Source organism: Grammomys surdaster, unplaced genomic scaffold (genome assembly GCF_004785775.1).
Source record: "Grammomys surdaster isolate TR1022 unplaced genomic scaffold, NIH_TR_1.0 125429, whole genome shotgun sequence".
NCBI lineage: Eukaryota > Metazoa > Chordata > Mammalia > Rodentia > Muridae > Grammomys > Grammomys surdaster.
In genome coordinates this window covers 36,781-57,322 of record NW_021620296.1, presented here as the reverse complement: position 1 = coordinate 57,322, position 20,542 = coordinate 36,781, and the positions used below count along the sequence as shown (strand labels likewise).

The 20,542-nt window shown below is 41.3% G+C and overlaps 1 protein-coding gene across 1 annotated transcript; it reads left to right on the top strand.

Annotated features, from left to right (window-relative positions):
* Positions 1-3,570: 3,570 nt before the first annotated feature.
* On the top strand, positions 3,571-19,816 carry LOC114637856 (zinc finger protein 431-like). The gene is made up of 3 exons (XM_028786166.1): positions 3,571-3,657; positions 19,437-19,563; positions 19,752-19,816. The coding sequence occupies exons 1-3, from the start codon at positions 3,655-3,657 to the stop codon at positions 19,814-19,816; spliced, it is 195 nt and encodes a 64-aa protein (XP_028641999.1). The 5' UTR covers positions 3,571-3,654.
* The last annotated feature ends 726 nt before the right edge of the window (positions 19,817-20,542 follow it).

The following is a 20,542-nucleotide window of genomic DNA, read 5'->3' as shown; positions in this document are numbered from 1 at the left end:
ATGTGCCAGAAAGCGTTCGTGAACCCCAAAAGGCCACCAAGGAGCCGATTCCGATGCAATCTCATTAGGGTCTTTATTTATAAGCTGGGGTTTGGGCCACGCCGCTGTCTGACAGCAGAAAGGGAGGGCGCAGCTTGGGTTCTGCTGCAGGTCAAGTTCTCAGACTTTTTTTTTTTCCCTTTAAGATGGAGGCTAGTCTCAAGATTGAGTAGGTTTGGCCTCTCAGTGTCTGTTTTAGTTAAGTTTTGTTATGAACACGACTCAGTAGACCAGAGTGTCCTTAACTTCATGAATATCAGACTGCCTGCCTTTGCCTCCCAGCTCCTGTTAACATATGTTAAAATGCTTGGCTAATAGGTGACTTTTTCTAGATGTTTTCTTTATTTGTGCTATTTCTCCTTCCTATTTGTGAGAATTGTGGCACTGATACATCTTTTAGATCACACATCGTGATTAACTAATAACAAATTAACTACAAATAATCTACTTTCACAGCGTCTTTCACTTGTGAGGAATCTGCCTGACTCCATTTTGAAGGCAGTAGTATTTGTATTTTTAAAAATAAATAATTTTTCCCTTTATTGTAAGAGTTAAGTTGCTGTTTTTAAGTCTGTTTTCTGGAGCCTGACCTGTCCCAACCCATGACCTTGACCAGTTTTTTAAAACATCCTGATCCTCCCTAAGTGCCTTACCTAATCATGTGGAGACAGCTGTTTTTATGTTTGGTTTGCTTTTTACATTTTTCTGTATTTCTTCACTGCCCCATTTTTCTCACTCTTGTAGAACTGCTTTGCAACTATTTGTGATTTTACTCCTTAAATGGAGCCCAAGAAATAACTTTGGGGCTGCTGTCTTAAATCCGACGTGGGAGGCAGTGGCTGGCCAGCTTTTGTCTGTACACCAGGAAAATCAGCTTGCTTCAAATCTGTCTCAAAATTGTGGTAGTGGGCTCACTGTTGCCTGGTGGGATTAACACTCGATTTTCAACAAAGATCTTATGGTATAAGATGAACACGCCAGAGACTTTTTTCTATCCTTTCATGATTTATATTTATTCCTGCAGCTCTTGACCTAACAATGTCCCCAAATGTCTTTTACATTATGACCATGTTCAGAAGTGGAGTTGTTAACTGAGCATGTGTGGGAATAGACAGACTGCTCCATGATTGTGTCTAGTCTCCTGAAGCAAGTCTCCTTGCTTCTTTTTTTTTTCTTTCTTTTTTTTTTTTTCCTTGAGGACGAACATTGCTTTGGAAGTGATTCCACGCTGTATGTGTCTATTTCAGGGGAGAAATCTGGCTCACCTCTTCAGGCTGTTGTGATGGCTAAACTTGGTGGTCAAAATGTCTCCATCTGGAATTCCACACAGTTGGGAATGTCTGTAAGGGTTCTTTCTTTCTTTCTTTCTTTCTTTCTTTCTTTCTTTCTTTCTTTCTTTCTTTTGATTTTGTAATAGCTATTGTTGTTAGTGTCTAATTTATTATTTTAAATTAATTTTTCATTTACTTTACATCCTAATTGCAGCCTCCGTAACTCTTCCCACAGTCTCTCCCCCATTACCCTCTCTTTTCTGAAATGGTGGAGCAACCCCCAAGTATTCCAGTGCCCTGGTAAATCAACCTTCCCAGACAAGGCAGCCTAGTTACGGGAGCGTATTCTACAGACAGGCAACAGCTTCAGGGATGGTCTCCACTCTAGTTGGTGGGGAATCCACATGAAGACTGAACTTCACATCTGCTACATGGTTGTCTTGGTCCACCTAGCATATGCTCTGTGGTTGGTGGTTCAGTCTCTGAGAGCCCCCATGGGCCCCTGTTGGTCCTCCAGGGAGTTCCTTACTGTTGGGGCCCCCAGTTCTTCCCTAGCCCTTCCATGAGAGTTCCTGAACTTCATCCAATGTTTGGCTTGGATCTCTGCGTCTGCTTTAGTCAGTTACTGGGCGAAGACTCTCAGAGGACACTTATGCTAGGACCTGCCTGCAAGCATAACAGAGCATCATTAATAGTGTCATGGACCTGAGCTTGCCCATTGGATGGATCTCAAGTTGGGCAGGTAATTGGTTGTCTATTCCCTCAGTCTCTGCTCCATCCCCCGTCTCTGCAATTTTTTGTAGACAGGATAAATTTTGGGTCGAAAGTTTTGTGGGTGAATGAGAGTCCCTATTGCTCCAGTGGAGTTCCTGGATACAGGAGGTGGCCTTTTCAGGTTCCATATCCCCACTGCTGGGACTCTCAGCTAAGGTCACCCCTTGGACTTGCCTGAGACCTGGGAGGGGGGAGGCTCCCCAGGATTCAACAAGGGCTTTTTCTTATTTAAAGCTTTTGAAGTGGGAAGACCTTTCTTCAGTTTAGATCTTTTGAAGTGACAAGATCCAACGTTGATTTGGGTCACACCTTCTGGTGTCAGCCTACACATATAAAAGACATTGAAGAAGGAAGCACTCTCTTTGCCTGCTTACCCTGTCTCTCTCTCTCTTTGCCTGCTTACCCTGTCTCTCTCTTTGCCTGCTTACCCTGTCTCTCTCTCTCTTTGCCTGCTTACCCTGTCTCTCTCTCTCTTTGCCTGCTTACCCTGTCTCTCTCTTTGCCTGCTTACCCTGTCTCTCTCTTTGCCTGCTTACCCTGTCTCTGGCTAGCGAGTTAACTCCTTTGCTTCAGAGCCTACTTCTTTGACATTGTGCTGTTTACTGAAGACCAGTGGAGAGATCAGGCCTCTGTGCAGAACTCTGTACTGAACTACTGGATTCTTCAAAGTTTAGTTGGTAGACTAACCTTCTTAGACTAGCCGGACCACCGCCTGTGAGTCATTCTAGTAAATCCCCTTTCTACATACATAAAGATTAATTTGATCAGTTCTCTTCACCTAGAGAACTCGGATTAATATGGTTGTGTTTTCTTCATGTTAATACTCGGGAAGAACGCTAGGTAACAGTGATTTCCATAAAAGGCATTCTCTCTAAATATTCAAGTTACCAAGGAAACTATACTTTTCATTATGATTCATTTGTCAAGAGATCGAACTGAATTTCAGGAAGAAAATTCCAATAGGAATGGACCACAATCCAGCCTTCTGGTAGGAGAAACATCTATCATTGTGATCTGTATCCAGCTTTTCTCTCAGGATTGTCTGAAGTACCCTTGCCTCCCAGATTAAACTGTAGCTGCAGTTCACCTGACCTCAGCGTGAAGCCACAGAACAAACGTTTCCTAAACTCACTCCTTAATTGTTAATAATGTGGGCTTTCTTCCACCTGTGGAGAAGAGTCACTCCACTGCACATTGTGTAGTGTGCTGAGCAAACTGGCTTCCTGTCCAGAAGGAAGATGGGAAGTGCCTAGCCCGTGGAGGAAGACAGGGGTATTGGAGGCAGGAGACAAGTGCTATTGAAAGAAGTCTCTGCAGATCTGGGAAAGGTCTGAGCCTGGAGTGAAACCAGTGCCAGAAAATACTGCGGTCTCTTCAGCATACTCTGACCTTTAGGGAGGTGCTCCTGTCACTCAAGGCCTTTCTAGCCAATCAGGACCTCCAGGCCGACTGCCAGTCAGACGTGAGGCGGGCTCTTCCGGGCTCTGCTGTGAAGTGGAGTGGGTGCTGGGGGATCTGTGCCTCTGCCAAGAGCTGAGAGGGGTATGCGCACAAGTTTGGAAGGCAAGCTATGGTGAGCCAGGGACGGCTGTCTGGGGAGGAGTGGGATTCTGAGCGTCGGGAACCCGTGTGGTGGGCCCTCCCTGGGTCTGAGTGGAAGCTAGTGGCCAGATATGGCACGTGAGGTCCTTTGTGGTGTTTGGAACTGCCAGCCCCCCGCCCCCCAGCCCCCGTGGAGGCCTCTGAATAACTTCACGCTGTGGGCTGCATCTGCAGGGCCTGGGAACTGGGGCTGTGTGTAGGGGCTTTGATGGACTCAGCTTCACTGAGCTTTCGGTGCACCGGAGGCTGGCTGGTTGCCAAATTCAGGAAAATCCTAGTTTCTCTAGCACCTTTAATATTTGTGCACTCGCTATTGAACGTTTCGGAGCACGATCCATTTGGAGTTAATTTTGTGGATGTTGTAAATATAACCTCATGTGTTGTGAGTCATAAGATGTGATGTTCAAGAGTAGAATTGGTGATGTAAAGGATTTACCAATGCTTATGAGACAGTAAGTCACACGAAGTAGAATTTAGCTGAGGGAGGGCTACCTCTACAACACCCTCCCAAACACATAGTATGCTAACCAGGCTTGTTAGACATGAGGTGCCAGGATACACATTTGTTCATAGGGATTGTCTAGACATTTGGCTCCAATCATAATAAAGGAGACAACTTTGATTCACAACCCACCACTAGTCCAATGCCTATATTAAAGGGCATGTGTCTAACAAGCTGCTCAAAGGGACATTACAGTGTCACAACCAACATTAAGGCCTAGTGTGACATAAAGGTCCAGTTTTCTTGAGAAAAGCATAGTTCTACCAGATGGGCAAGAAGACCTTGTGTGACAGCTACTTGAAAACCAAACACACTGTTGTATCGAGGGCTGGCCTGATCAAGCAAGGCATTCCCTGAGGTCCTCATACATGGAGAAGGAGCATGCTTGGGAGCCTTCCTATGGCTCTGAGGTATAGAGAGTAAACGAAGCACCTTCTCCAAACCAGGAGCATGCTTGTGAGAGTTGGTCACGGTCGGGGCCAGGGCCTGGAGTAGGGTTTCTTCTGTTGGTGAGAACTCAACTCTTCCCAACACAGTAGACTGTGGTCACCAATCAGTCCCACAGCCACCGTGGGCTTGATGAGTACAGCTCTTGAGAGCTGTACTCTGTGTTCCCCTTATGCAGCAGACTGTTTGATTAACCTCCTTCTGTGTTTGTACCAGTGTATGATTGTTCCTGTTGTCGTCATAGAAGCCACCCCCATTTCCTTCCATTTTCCTCCTGGAAGTAGTATACAAGACGCTCTTCTTGTTAAGAAGTTGTTTGACTTAGGCATAGCTTGGGCAAGACTTCCCCACCCCAGCTTTTATCTTTTCTTCCTTTTACTTTCGCAGTATTTCTCATCTCCTACAAGTGGACCCTGTCACTTTAGAATGATCTGGTGTTCCAGGACACTGGTGTACTTAAGAAATAGTCCTGGGAATATCTGTACTGTGTATATCTTCCATCTGCCTCAGTGGTTAGACTTGCAGTCTTCTGTTCCTATATAAATTGTTGAAAGTGTAACCTGGGACCTGACCCAGCACGTATAGAATGCAAAATCTGTTCTAAGCTGGCTCCTCTTTGAGCATTCTCCAGAGCTGGATGCATGCTATTCTTCAAGAATTTTTTCTTCATTAATGCCTTAAGTTCATGGAGTTATTTCTCCTGAGGAAGGTGTATTCATTCTAGAACAGGTGTACCACCAGCCTTATAAAAATTTGTTTCTGAGGCTCTGTCTTTTATGTTGCTTCAGGTGATCTTGATCCTCGTCTGTAGCTCCACAGGGCAGTTGTCTTGCTCTCTAAAGGGGTGTCTCATCACAGAGTTTTAAACTTTCCAATCTGAGTTAGTCAACTGCCAATTGAAGCAACAGGAAAAGGATTTGTGTGTGGAGCATGTCCTCTGCGTGCAGACCAGAGTTTACTGTGTGCACTGCAGAGAGAAACTGGGCAGGCAATTGCTAGATCACAGACTGAAGTTGAAGGCAGTCAGCTGCAGGGACCACCATTGTGAAGACTGAGGCAGGGCACTGTGAGTGAGTTTGTAATTTTGCAATATGTGTTAATTCATGCCATGTGAGTGAAGACAGACCAGATTGGTGGGTGTACCATTTGAGGAGGTTACCTTGAGTCATTGAGTATTGAATTTCCAGTTAGGGAACTCTCCTATGCAGATATGTGTAATTCTGGTTGCCACAGTTAAGTCAGCTCAGAGGTTTGAGACCCACTCACTGGCTTTAGCTGTGTGTGTCAGGTTATAGACCTCAGTAGCTCACATTGTGCAGAGGGGCAATGTCAGTTGGTATCTATTTATGGCATTCCTTCTACTAAGGCAGATCCTACTCATTTTCCAAGTCAGTATAGCTAAGTGTTCGGTTATTTTTACCTTTTTAAAAAGTTAATTATTGGTTTTACTTTTTAAACTTCATTTTCTTTAAATGCACCACTGGTTTTCTCTCTATTTGTTTCTATTCTCTAATGGTTCTTGATCATTAAGAATGTTATTCCATTTCTTTCTCAAGTACTATTTATTTATTTAATTTAATTCTGTTTACATTAGTATTTCCTATAGCTCCGGCTTGCCTCACACTATGTAATTGCAAATTGCTTTGCACACCTAATCCTTCCTCTGCTGCCCAGTGCTTGAAAGACAGTCCTGCAACTCCTCCAGGCTGGTCAGGGAGAAGGAAAAAGAGACCAGTGAATGATTGTCCTCTGCCCTCCCTGGCTTTTATTGGGGAATTACAAATGAATTTGTGTAAGAATTGTGTTCAGTGATGTCACAGCACAGAACAGGAAGGCAGGAAGGAGGGTGGGAGCCTTCCTGCTTTGGCAGCAGTTGGGATTACCAATGAGTACTCAAGTAATCAATTTTAGATGATCAGTACAAGTCCTGAAGGCCATTTCTTAGGTCCACAGACCAGGCACTCAAGTCTCTGAACAAAGAACTGAACTTATTTCTAGTTACCAAATTACTGTAGGCATACTAGTTCAATCAAAACAGAACATTTGGGCAAGCTGATGTGACCATGCCTAACAGGTCTGTTTTCTTTCCTTGCTGAAAATGTACATCCTGAAAGAGAAGGTGTGAGTAATCCGTGATGTGATCTTGTACAGTTTGCTAGTTCCTGGAGCACATGAGGCCCTAAAGTTGGTTTCCATTAAAACTATAATTTTTGAAATTATAATTACATCATTTCCAAATTCTTTTTCCTCCCTCCCATATACTCCTCTTTGTATTCAATTTCATGAACTCTTTTGTCTGTTGAAAACATTTTTTAAAAATTTAATTTTCATTTGTTTTTATTAATTTATTAATTTATTTTTCATTCACTTCACATCCAAGTATCAGACCCTCTTTGCCAGTTCTGCATCACAAAGATGACATTCTCTAGTGTCATGCATTTGCCTGTGAAGTTAATGCTGTCCTTGTTTTTAATATGGTGTAAATGCGCCATGTTTTCTTTATCCATTCTTTAGTTGAGGGACATATAGGTTGATTCCAGTTTCTGGCTATTATGAATAAAGCTGCTATGAACATAGTTGAGCAAGTGTCTTTGTGGGATGGTGCAGCATTTTTTGGGCATATGCCCAGGAATGGTATAGCCAAGTATTGAGGTAGAACTATTCCCTACTATCTAAGTCACTGCCAAATTGATTTCCAGAGTGGTTTTACAAATTTACACTGCCACCAGCAGTGGAGGCATGTTCCCCTTGCTGCACATCCTTCCGAATATGTGCTAGCCATTGAGCTTTTGATCTGAGCCATTCTGATTTGCATTTTCTTGATGATTAAGGACTTTGAAAATTTCTTTTGGTGTTTCTCAGCTATTTGAGATTCATCTGTTGAGAATTCTCTGTTAGCTTTGTGCTCCATTTTTTAATTGGTTTATTTGGGTTGTTGGTGTCTAACTTCTTGAGTTCTTTATTTGTTTTGGATATTAGCCTTCTGTCAAATGTAGGGTTGGTAAAGATTTTTTTTCCCATTCTTAGGCTGTCATTTTGTCCTATTGATGGTGTCCTTTGACTTACAGAAGCTTTTCAGTTCTTTGAGGTCCCATTTTTTAATTGTTAATCTTAGTGCCTGAACCATTGGTGTTCTGTTCAGGAAGTTGTCTCCTATGCTAATGAGTTCAAGGTTATTCCCTACTTTCCGTTCTATTATATTTAGTGTATCTGGTTTTACGTTGAGGTCTTTCATCCTTGGACTTGAGTTTTGTGAAGGGCGTAAGTATGGATCCATTTGCATTCTTCTACATGCAGACTGCCAGTTACAACCATTTGTTCAAGTTGCTTTCCCTTTTCCATTTTGTGGTTTTGGCTTTTTTTTTTTCTTTCAGAAATCAAGTGTCAATAGGTGTGTGGGTTTATTTCTGGGTCTTTGATTCGATTCCATTGACCAGCCTGAATGTTTCTATACCAATACCATGCAGTGTTTATTCCTATTGCTGTGTAGTACAGCTTGAAGTTAGAAATTGTGATACCTCCAGAAGTTTTCGATAAGAATTGTTTTGGCTTTTCTTTTTTTTTTTTCCATATGAAGTTGAGAGTTGTTCTTTCAAGATCTGTAAAGAATTGTGTTGAAATTTTGCTGAGGCTTGTAATGAATCTGTAGATTGCTTTTGGTAAGATGGTCAGTTTCACTATGTGAATCCTAAGGATCTTTGGCCTCTTTTTCATTGTGTCATTGTTACTATTTGAATTTGACCTACATGTGTCTGCAGAACTTCCCAGCTGTGTGGCCAAGAATGGCTCCACTGCACATTGGGTATGAAATGGAAAGTGCACACAAGGGTCACCATGTCTTGGAAGAGTGACAGGAAGTGCTCTGGAAGACTAGAAGATTTTTCTACTAAAATACAAAATTTCTAGACTGGGCCCCTGTTAGGCTCTAGGGTGAAAGGATAGAACTAGGAAGGGCTGTATTGTCTCAGTCATTTGGTCTCTACTCACCCAGTAGGGCAGATGCTACTCTCCTGTTGCCTAGCTGGGTGGCCCTAGCTAATGAAAGATTCTGGGAAGGCCTACCAGTCAGAAACACCAGTGGACATTAGCTTGTGGGTTCCTTCCAGTATTCTCCTCTGGTGCTGCCATGGGGAGCTGTGTTGGGAAATACCATCCATACATTGGAGGAGGTTACTCTTCCCAGATCAGGGGAAGCAGGCTAACTGAGGTGTCAGAGCCTGGGATGGATTGTGAACCAGACTGTGCTTCTGTTCGTTCATATGCCAACTTGGGCAGTGGCCCTTGGCCTCTGAGCCTCCCTGAGTGTGGATTCCCTGTGGAGAAGGAGGCTCTGTAGCCCTGGCTATGGGATGCTGTCATGCTTGTAAAATCACTATCCTGTGTGCACACGGGGGCATTGCTCTTTTGGTGTGTGGTGGGAAGACAGATTGGAAAACTAAAGGCCTGGTTTCTAGAAATTTAAAATGTTGCATTCCACTTTCAGGTTTGTCTTACAAATTTTACAAATAGTTTAGAAACTGGTATAAAAGCCATTATGAGGTCATCATTCAGCAACTTGATTAGAATCCTAGGCCTGGAGAGATGGCTTGGTGGTTAAGAACACTTGATGATCTTCCAAAGGACCAGAGTTCAGTTCCCAGGACCCATATCACATGGCCCACAACTGCTTGCAACTCTACCTCCAGAGGATTGATAATCTGTTCTTACCTCATTGGGTACACACACACACACACACACACACACACACACACACCACAGCCACAGAGAAATACACATACACAGATTAAAAAAAAAATCTAAAATCTTGGTGATGACATATGCTTTTAATCCCAGAACTCAGGAGACCAAGGCAAGTGGATCTCTGAGTTAAAGGCCAATCCTTTATTCTTAGCTAATGTCTGTCTTTGATGTTGAAGGGTGTTACTTGTGTGCATCAGAAGGATGGATCCTGTTTTCACAGTCATTCTGCTAGTCTGAGTCTTTTATTGGGGAATTAAAGCCATGTATGTTGAGAGATATCAATGACAAATGGCTGTTTATTCCTGTTGTTTTATTGTTGGTAGTGGTAGCTGGGGTACGTGTGTGTGTGTTTTCCTTATTTAGGCTTTGATGATATGAGATTATTTATTTCCTGTGTTTTCATGGATGTGGTTAACTTTGTTGGTTTGTAGTTCTCCTAACACCTTCTGTAGGACTGGATTTGTAAATTGATATTGTTTAAATTTGACATTATTGTGGAATATTTTTTTATTTCTATTAAAATGTTTGATTGAAAGTTTTGCTTGGTGTAGTAATCTTGGCTGGTATCTGTGGTCTCATTAGAGTCTGTAATACATCTGTTCAACCCCAAAACTTCCATCAGAGAACTCCTAAACCTGATAAACAACTTCAACAAAGTGGCTGGATATAAAATCAACTCAAACAAATCAGTAGCCTTCCTCTACTCAAAGGATAAACAGGCTGAGAAAGAAATTAGAGAAACGATACCCTTCACAATAGTCACAAATAATAAAATACCTTGATGTGATTCTAACCAAGCAAGTGAAAGATCTGTATGACAAGAACTTCAAGTCCCTGAAGAAAGAAATCAAAGAAGATCTCAAAAGATGGAAAGATCTCCTATGCTCATGGATTGGCAGGATTAATATAGTAAAAATGGCCATCTTGCCGAAAGCAATCTACAGATTCAATGCAATCCTTATCAAAATTCCAACTGTATTCTTCATAGATTTAGAAAGAGCAATTCTCAAATTTATTTAGAATAACAAAAAACCCAGGATAGTGAAAACTATCCTCAACAATAAAAGAACTTCTGGTGGAATCCCCATCCCTGACTTTAAGCTGTACTACAGAGCAGTAGTAGTAAAAACAAACAAACAAACAAACAAACAAACTACATGGTATTGGTACAGAGTCAGGCAGGAAGATCAATGGAATAGAATTGAAGACCCAGAAATGAACCCACACACCTATGGTCAATTGATCTTTGACAAAGGAGTTAAAGCCATCCAGTGGTAAAAAGTCAGCATTTTAAACAAATGGTGCTGGTTCAACTGGAGGTCAGCATGTAGAAGAATGCAAATCAATTCATTCTTATCTCCTTGTACAAAGCTCAAGTCCAAGTGGATCAAGGACCTCCACATAAAACCAGACACACTGAAACTAACAGAAGTGAAGGTGAGGAAGAGCCTAGAACACATGGGCACAGGGGAAAAGTTCCTGAACAGAACACCAATGGCTTATGCTCTAAGATAAAGAATTGACAAATGGGACCTCATAAAACTGCAAAGCTTCTGTAAGGTAAAGGACACTGTCAATAGGACAAAATGGCTACCTGCAGATTGGGAAAAGATCTTTACCAATCCTACATCTGATAGAGGTCTAATATCCAATATATACAAAGAACTCAAGAAGTTAGACTCCAGACAATCAAATAACTCTATTAAAAAATGGAGTAAACAGCTAAACAAAGAATTCTCAACTGAGGAAACTTGAATGGCCGAGAAGCACCGAAAGAAATGTTCAATACCCTTAGTCATCAGGGAAATGCAAATCAAAAGATTCCACCTCACACCAGTCAGAATGGCTATGATCAAAAATATAGGTGGCTCAAGGCCAGCCTGGTCTACAGAGTGAGTTCCAGGACAGCCAGGGCTACACAGAGAAACCCTATCTCGAAAAACCAAAAAACAAACAAACAAACAAACAAACAAAAATGTAGGTGGCAGCTGATGGTATCGAAGATGTGGAGAAAGAGGAACACTCCTCCATTGTTGGTGGGATTGTAAGCTGATACAAGCACTCTGGAAATCAGTCTGGCAGTTCCTCAGAAAATTGGGCATAGCATTACCTGGTATAGGATCAAGCTATACCACTCCTGGGCATATACCCAAAAGATGCTCCAACATATCACAAGGACACCTGCTCCACTATGTTCATAGCAGCCTTATTTATAATAGCCATAAGCTGGAAAGAACCCAGATGTCCTTCAACAGAGGAATGGATACAGAAAATGTGATACATTTACATAGTGGAGTACTACTCAGATATTAAAAATAGTGGATTCATGAAATTCTTAGGCAAATGGATGAAACTAGAAAATATCATCCTGATTGAGGTAACCCAATCACAAGAGAACACACATGGTATGCACTCACTGATAAGTGGATATTAGCCCAAAAACTCAAAATACCCAAGATACAACTCTCAGACCACATGAAGTTGAAGAAGAAGGAAGACCAAAGTGTGGGTGCTTCGGTCCTTCTTAGAAGGAGTAATTAAATACTCACGGGAGGAAGTATGGAGACAAGGTATGGAACAGAGACTGAAGGAAGTGTTGTTTGGAGACTGCCCCACATGGAGATCCAGTCCATGTGCAGTCACCAAATGCCGACACTGATGTGGATGCCAGGAAGTACATGCTGACAGGAGCCTGATATAGCTGTGTCCTTAGAGGCTCTGCAATAGTCTGACATATACAGAGGTGGATGCTCACAGCTAACCATTGAACTGATCACAGAGTCCCCAATGGTGGAGTTAGAGAGAGGACTGAAGGACATGAAGGGCTTTTCGGCCCCATAGGGAGAGCAACAATACCAACCAACCAGAGCTCCCAGGTCAGCCTGGGAACACACATGGAGAGATCCATGGCTCCAGCCATATATATATGGGAGGATGGCCTTGTCTGGCGTTGTTTGGAGAGGAGGCCCTTCATGAAGGCTGGATGCCCCAGTGTGAGGGAATGTGAGTTCGGGGAGACAGGAATGGGTACGTGGGTGGGACCACACTCTCATAGAAGCAGGAGGAGGGGGGATGAGAGAGAGTTTTGGGGGGAATGGGGAAAGGGGAAACATATAAAAGTGTAAATAAATAAAATATCCAATTTTAAAAAATGCTGAAAAATCAAGCTTTTAATTTATATACTGATAGCCAATATATAGCTCATAATTTACCATTACTTGAAACTGTTCGTTTTTTAGATACTGATAATTCTTAAATTTTGCAATTACTTATGCAACTACAACTCAATTTAAGAGAACATACTGTTCCTTAACTTTATAGGACCTTTAAGAGCTCTACTGGATTGCTTGGACCCCTTAGGGCAATGCCACAGCAGATTTGTACACCAGGCAGGTTATAGGCCTTACACAGGAACAGTTAGACAAACATCTCATTCTTTATATCATCAAAATAGCAATAGCTTGAGACAACAATTTGGTATTTCTAGAGAACGTGCACGTCAAATTGTAAAGACTTGTTTTGAATGTCCTCAATTTCTACCTGTAACACATAATGGTGTTGGATAGGTGTTTTATCTGTTTCTTCTCTTGTTCTCTGACCTATGTAGTCTATATTTGAGCAGGAGGTCTTGACCCAGGTTGGGGACTGGCATTCTAGAGGCCTGTGTGGCCGCTAGTTCAGCAGATCATCTCCACCTGTGATAGAGTCTGGATGTTTCATGGATGGTATGGCCTCAGGTTCAGCAAGGGATGGCTGACCAAGTTAAGGGCCCTGATGTGGTGGAGTGGGGGGCGGAGGTATGGGGATAGGGTGGGTAGCCTGTCTTGTTTTCTAGCATCTGAACACTGTGGTTAGGCACAGATGTCTGCCTGGGGGATCCAAGAGAGTTGGGAAGTCTTCATGGGGAAGGCCAACCTTTATTTAATTTCTATAGACATAGAATTACCAGAAGTTAAGTAATATTGATCAAAGTCATTTTTCCTGCATGAGTTTCCTTAGGTCGTTTGATTAAAACGTGACTATATTTTTCTGCTTTTGTTCATGGCTTTTTCTCTCCATCCCTTTATTCTTTCACAAATATTGTATAATTCTTGATTGTTGTTATCTATTAATAAGTATAGAAATCACATTGTGTCAATGTGCATACTATTTCTTTATAATCATATTGAGCTTTATGTTTTCTGCTTTGCATGTGGCTTTGAAATCAGCTTTCTTACTACAAGGTGTTCTGAATTTCTTTGTATCGTATTCACGTTATGTGGTAAGTTCACCATACCCTACATCTTAATCATGCCATTAATAAAATGTAACCAAAGATTGTTTATTTACTTCTTTCTTTATGTAGGTTTGTTATTGTTGTTAACTTAGGAAAGACGTTTAGTTTATTGGATAGAATATACTATGGGATTTAGGTAAGTTTCTCAGCACTTATGCTTGTTGGTGTTGACCTGAGTTCAGATCTCAACATCCAAATTGGGAAGCTACTCCAAATCCAAGGGGTCTCACACTCTTTTTCTCTGATGTGTCACCTGTGTACACGTGGATGGCATTCTATCACACACACAAACATATGCATGCAAATCCTGATAAAGTTGTTCATAGTATTTATGACTTAAAAAAACAATTAGAACAAAACAATTTGCTTTAGGTGTACAATGCCAGTGATAGACGCTTTCTTTAAAAATGTGATTCTTCCCTTTATCATAAGAGAAAAAGATACTGTTAGCAGTCAGAACTATTTTCCTCAGTGTTGAAACATCAGAATGCTCCAAGCGAATATCTCTAATTTTGGTGGAACATCCTCCTTGCCCAACCCGTTTTCTATCGTCGGCAGTGGAGAGACCTGGAGTGCGCGGTATAACTGCTAACAAGTGATTTCTTAATTTTGATTATTATTGTAGTTTCTGTTTAAGGGATGGTGTTATGTTTGTTGCTATCTCTGTGTGTCTCCATTTACCAATGTTGTCATCTATGTTTTGTGATTTTATAAATTTTATATCTAATTATATTGTTGTTTCTTTAGAAAAAGATGGACCTTCACCTATGTTTGTATTTGGAAGCTTTACTATTTTATGTTATGAGTTCCTTGAGTTTCTGTTTGGGGATTTTCTGTGGAGAAACGGTTTTCATTTTTGATCTTTGAGGGTGCATTTCTTTTTAAACATATCTGTGTTTTTCAGTTGTTATTGCTTAGGTGTTTAATAATTGTAGTTGGTTTGGGTTAATGCTGCTTGTATTCTTATGTTAATTTTGGTCCCCCAAATTGTTTGCACAAGAGAGTCCGCATGTAAGACACTGAGGAACCTAGCCCTCAGTTAATTCTGATTGGTAAATAAAAACACTAATAGCCAATAGCTGGGGAGAAGAGACATAGGCAGGTTTAGGATTCTTAGTCGTGGCACCTGGAGGAGGAGGAGGAAGGAGAACAGAGAGCCTCCATGCTGGAAGAGTGTGGAGGAGAGGAGAAATGCCATGCTCGCAAACAGTGCAGGACAGAGAGACATAGCCGTCATGTGAAGGAGCTGGGAGAGTGCAGCCCAGATGGACAGCTCTCTAGATTATCAGCCGGAGGTAGTGGAGATTAGGCAGTGGTGTCCAGCTATTGTGCTGCCTAAGACATATTAAAATATAAAGGCTGTGTGTGTGTGTGTGTGTGTGTGTCTTTCATTCAGGGACACAAACCACTGAGGCGGGTAGTGAAACCTGCTGATGAAATTTATTAAATATTTATTTTAGCAAATATTTAAGTGATATGGTTAACATGTTGGTCTTAGATTTTTTAAAGTTTTTTTTCTAATTTTTTAAAAAATATATATATATATAATTGTTTCTGTGTCCTGGTTAACTTCAACTGTGAATAAGACACAATGTAGAGTCATCTCAGGAAATATCGGTTGAGGGCATGTCCAGACGACAATGGCTGGTTGCTGTGTCTTTGAGACAGTTTGTTGATTAATAACTGATATGGGAAAGGTCTTCCACTTAGGGTGTCTGACAAGCCAGGTCAGTCAGTCAACAGGGGCTCAAGGGAAGAATGAGCATTCAAAAAGAAGAAAAACAATTAGACAAAACTATAACATGACTCCAGCCCGTCCTGAGGCTGAAGCAGCTTTATTCTGTCCAGCCTGCTTTTATATCATTCTAGGTACATCCAAAAACCATGGTCAGTTCTTAGATCAAAGACAAAGTAATCAAGCGAAGCCGTAACCAAGGAGATCACACAAGATAGTAATAAAGCAGAGTAGTGAGCAAAAGGACCACACAAGGTTGTAGTTAAGTAAAGTGGTAAGCAAGAGATCACATAAGGTAGTAACTCAGCAAAGCCCCATGGTCACTGTTTCTAATACTCTTATCTGAGCCCACTTCCTTGTCTGAGCCCAGAGACAAATGCCAAATTTCTAGAATCGGCACCAAAAGCTCTCAACAGGTGTCAATATCCCTAAGCAACTGTGGCTGGGCTGGATAAGACTGCTAGGTAAGCATGCGACAGTGAGCAGGCAATAGAGATGACCAGGAAACAGCGTTTCCCTCCTGGGTTTTGCCTCAAGTTTTTACCTCGAATTTATATCCTAAGATTCCACAATGATGGATTGTGATCTGGCAGTATCATCCAAATAAATCTATTCATTACCTGAATTGCTTTTGGGTAGATGATTTAATCACAGCAACAGACAAGCAAGTTAGAACAAAACTCCTACCCCAGAAGTGATTTTGTTGCTGCGAAGTACATAAGAATGTTGTGTTTTGGAGGAGTGTGGAAGATACCAGTACTTTAGATGGCAAACGCCATCAGAAAATGTGTGCAGAGGTTAATCCGTTATCCTGGTAAGACCTAGAAAATGGGAGTGTTGAGAGTACTGCGGACAGTGGAGGTTGAGATCATAGGATTTCAGTGGCAAATAGGGTCCATGAAAAATGAAGCTTTTGTGTGATATTTGCTTTCAAACTCTTTCCTGTTGTGCCCATGCCCTGTGCGAATGAGTATGATGGAATTTTTTTTAAAAAGTGATTTCTTAGATAAAATATTGATTCTGGTGCATAGTTATTACTGATGACTCATGCAGCCTTTCAGGGAAAAGGAACACAGGTGGGGTGTAAAGATGTAACAAGTCTGTGGTTTGTAGAGAGAAACAGCACTAGGTAGTTTCAGATAGCATTCAAATGCTAAAACAAAGGCGGGGATATTCAAGGAAAATAGCATCATTGCTTTGCATTGGAAGCTTAGGAAGGTGTCCTAACGGCAAGACTTCATTCAGCTAAGCCTTTACTTTATGGAAGGAACAGGCAAAGCGATTCCGAGTCCCAGGAAGCAGCTTCATTCGGAACCTGCTACAACTGTGGTCCAAGTGTGGCAGGGTCCATGAGAGCCTGGAAGCCAAACTTGACAAGATCACCTCTGTTGTCCAGGTTCTGAAAACAAGAAAGTTGCAACTTTTTCACTTAATGTATAAGTACAGTGCTACTGTCTTCAGACACACCAGAAGAGGGCATCGGACCCCATTACAGATCGTTGTGAGCCACCATGTGGTTGCTGGGAATTGAACTCAGGACCTCTGGAAGAGCAGTCAGTGCTCTTAACCACTGAGCCATCTCTCCAGCCCCCAAAAGTTGCAAATTTTAAAGGTCATGGATTCTCCTCCGTGGTTTCAGTTCAGCCCTGTTGCACTCACCTGTGTTTGGCAGAGTCACAGCCTCAATGAGAAGAGTGTAAGCTCATTGCATGAAGCTGGGAATATGAAGCCTGATTTGCATCTTGACACCACAAGATGTTGAGATAGCTAAGCTATAAGACATCTGACATGGAGAGCTGACATAGTGAGTGGAGAAGCAAGGGGGGGAGGGGGGCAGGCACAGACAGAGACAGAGACAGAGATGAGAAGTTGCAGGGATAGAGCCATGTAAGACTTTTAAAACTTTAGCCCCATGTGTCTGAGGCAGACCTCGAGGATTTGGGGTTTGCCTTGCAGGGTGTCAGTCTTGCCGTTCTCAAATCTTTCTTCTGTCTTCAAATGGGAATGTGTAATGTGTGGTTGTATTTTCAAAATATATATCTGATTTCCTAATTTTAGAAGATGTCATAGTCAAGAAATTTCTCTCTCTCTCTCCCTCCCTCCCTCCTCCTCCTCCTCCTCCTCCTCCTCCTCCTCCTCCTCCTCCTTCTCCTCCTTCCTCTCTCTCTCTCTCTCTCTCTCTCTCTCTCTCTCTGTCTCTCTCTCTCTCTCTTTCTTGTCAGCAGGGACTGAACATTTGGTCAGTATTGGGGTTCTTATCAGGATCATTAAGTTAAACACATGTGTATGTGTGATGATCAAAAGCACATAATGATCTGGGTCAGTGGTAGATTGAATGAAAAACCTCCCAGATAGAATTACGGATTTGAACACTTGTCTCTCATTGGTTGCCTTCTTTGGAGTGCATGTGGAGTGTTTAGTAGGCAGACCCTTGCTGGAGGAAGTTCCCATTGGGGTTGAGATTAGAACGTCTATAGCCTTCCCATATGATCATTATGCCTACTGTATTGTGGTTGAACCTGATCAGCCAGCTTTCACCACATGGTGCCATGATCATGCACTGTATTGCTAAATGACATAAGATACAGAAGAAGCATTGGCTTTTCATTGATAAGCCATTTGCTAGCCTGATATATATAATTTTATTATTTTCGGTTTAGTTTTTGAAGACAAGTTTTCTCCGTGTTGCTTTGGCTGTCCTGACATTAGCTCTTGAGACTCAGTTCATCTTGAGCTGTCTGATTCTGCCTCCCACGTGCTGGGATTAAAGGTGAGGTCCATCCAATATAACTGGTCTTTCTTTCTTTCTTTCTTTCTTTCTTTCTTTCTTTCTTTCTTTCTTTCTTTCTTAACATTTTTTTAAATTACATTTTTTATTGGATATTTTATTTACATTTCAGATGTAATCCCCTTACCCCACCCCACCCCCCATCGCCCAGGAACCCCCTATCCCATCGCCCCTCCTCCTGCTGCTATAACTGGCTTTTCTGTTTTTGTATTATTGGCTGATAGCCCTGGAGTGGAGGTTTTTGTAGGTGTCAAGCATATACTATTGTGTTGAGCTTCTCCTACCTCTTAAATTTTGAACTTGGGCAGAGAGTATATTCTCTCATAGAGAGATATATATTCATGGTATTAATATTGTCTGAGCCTCCTAAGTCATTGGATTGAAGGTGCATGATATTTTTCTTACCTTTTATGTGTTTTGGTCGTCTTACTGAATATGAATGCTTGGCTTGTATGTATGGGTAAACACAGCATGTTGTGTGTCTGGTGCTCAGAAGATGGCCTCAGAACCTCTGAACTTGGAGTATTGATAGCTGTGAGCCCAATGGAAATACTGACAATTGACCTGATTTCCCTTATAAGACCAGCAAGTGCTCCTAGCCCCTGAGGCAGCTATCCTGCTCAGTTTTTTGTTTTTTAAATTCATAATCTAAGTAGACAGTGCTTAAATTTTCCTCATCCCATCTCTACCTGTGTAAGCATGTATTCTCCTTCAGTAAGATCTTAGTAATCTCAAAGTTTGAGTTGTGTGAGATGAATAATGAAACCTTCAGAGTTTTTGTCTGTCTTGTTTGTTTATACATTTTTTATTTATTTTTATTTTTATTTTTTGCCAGGGACAGATTCTGAACATGTACCTACATCTGTCTTGGGTCTCGTTCTATAGACCAGGCTAGCCTTCCATTCAATGAGATCCATCTGCCTCTGCTTTCTGAGTACTAGGGCTAAAAGCATGAGACAAGGGACCTGCTTGCCCATTGTTTTTTGTACGTATTAATCATTCATACAGTTTCTCTCAAATGTACTCAGTATTATTTATCTGTCTGTCTGTCTATGTCTACATGTCTGTTAATAGGCATTTTCTCTTGCAAGGGCCCAGAAATGACAGGGGTGAAGCTTCTCTTCAGTTTCCTTCTAAAATGACGTGGTGATTACATTAGAATGTCTGTGTCATAGATTGAGTGTGGAAAGCACCATAATTAGATGAGTATATTGGTAAAGAAGTGTACAATTACAGTGTTGTACATGTGTGGGATGTTTTAGGATGCAGTGACCTATGATGATGTGCACATACACTTCACTCAGGAAGAGTGGGTCTTGTTGGATCTTTCTCAGAAGAGGCTCTACATAGATGTTCTTCTGGAGACCTGCAGACACCTCACTGCTATAGGTAAGACTGTGAATTTTCTGTCAGTTATTAAAATATGAGGAAAAGTTTTTGTTCTCTTCTGTAGTTTCGATTGTGAAAGTGGAGAATGTAGTAAATATTTCTCGCATGTCTTAAGGTTCACTGATAACAGTAACTTAACTTTTATATAATTTCAAATATATGATATATTTTCTGGTAATATGTTTTAGGATACAAATGGAAAGAACACAATATTGAAGAACATTGTCAAAATTCTAGAATACATGAAAGGTAAGTTTCATGTGTAAACTGATACAAATACGCCTCTGAAGAAATTTTCATGTGCCCTAGAAATTTTAAGAAGAAGAACAGCATAAAGCACAGGTTTTTGTATATTAGTGCATAGAAAATTCTCACAAAACATATGCTTTAGTGTCAGGAAGCTGATCCATGTTTTTAAGGCATTTCTTTAAGAAACAAGGCAAGGAAGCAAAGCCTTAGAAGCCATCACCATTAGAAGCATAGTCCCACAAGAATTACTGTGTAGAACTGACAGTCCATTTAGTGTGATAGCACTCAGGTATCACAAAGGGCACACACATCGACTACACGATCCACAGCCATCTAATAAACAAATAGTTTACAGTGAAGCTCTCGTTACTTATATACTTGTAGTGATTTACCAAAGTTCAGTGAGTGGGGCAGTTTATGAGAGTCAAGCAAGTTGTTTGGAGAAAACCCCATCCTTATATTACATCATTATGATAAGCAGTAAATTTAAACTTATATGAATTCAATGTAGAAGGCTTTTGTTAGTCTTGCTTTAATACACATATCATATTGCATTAGATACAAGCCATGGAGGCATAATGGGCATGGAAAGAAGCAATGTGCCCCTTTTTCTCCCAGAAGAATTAGAAGGTATTTAGTAGTCCCACTTTGAGTCGGCTTTGTGAATGTGATGTAAGTTTACAGTTAATGGTGCTTCCAACTTCATTGAGAATTCCTTCTCAAACTCACA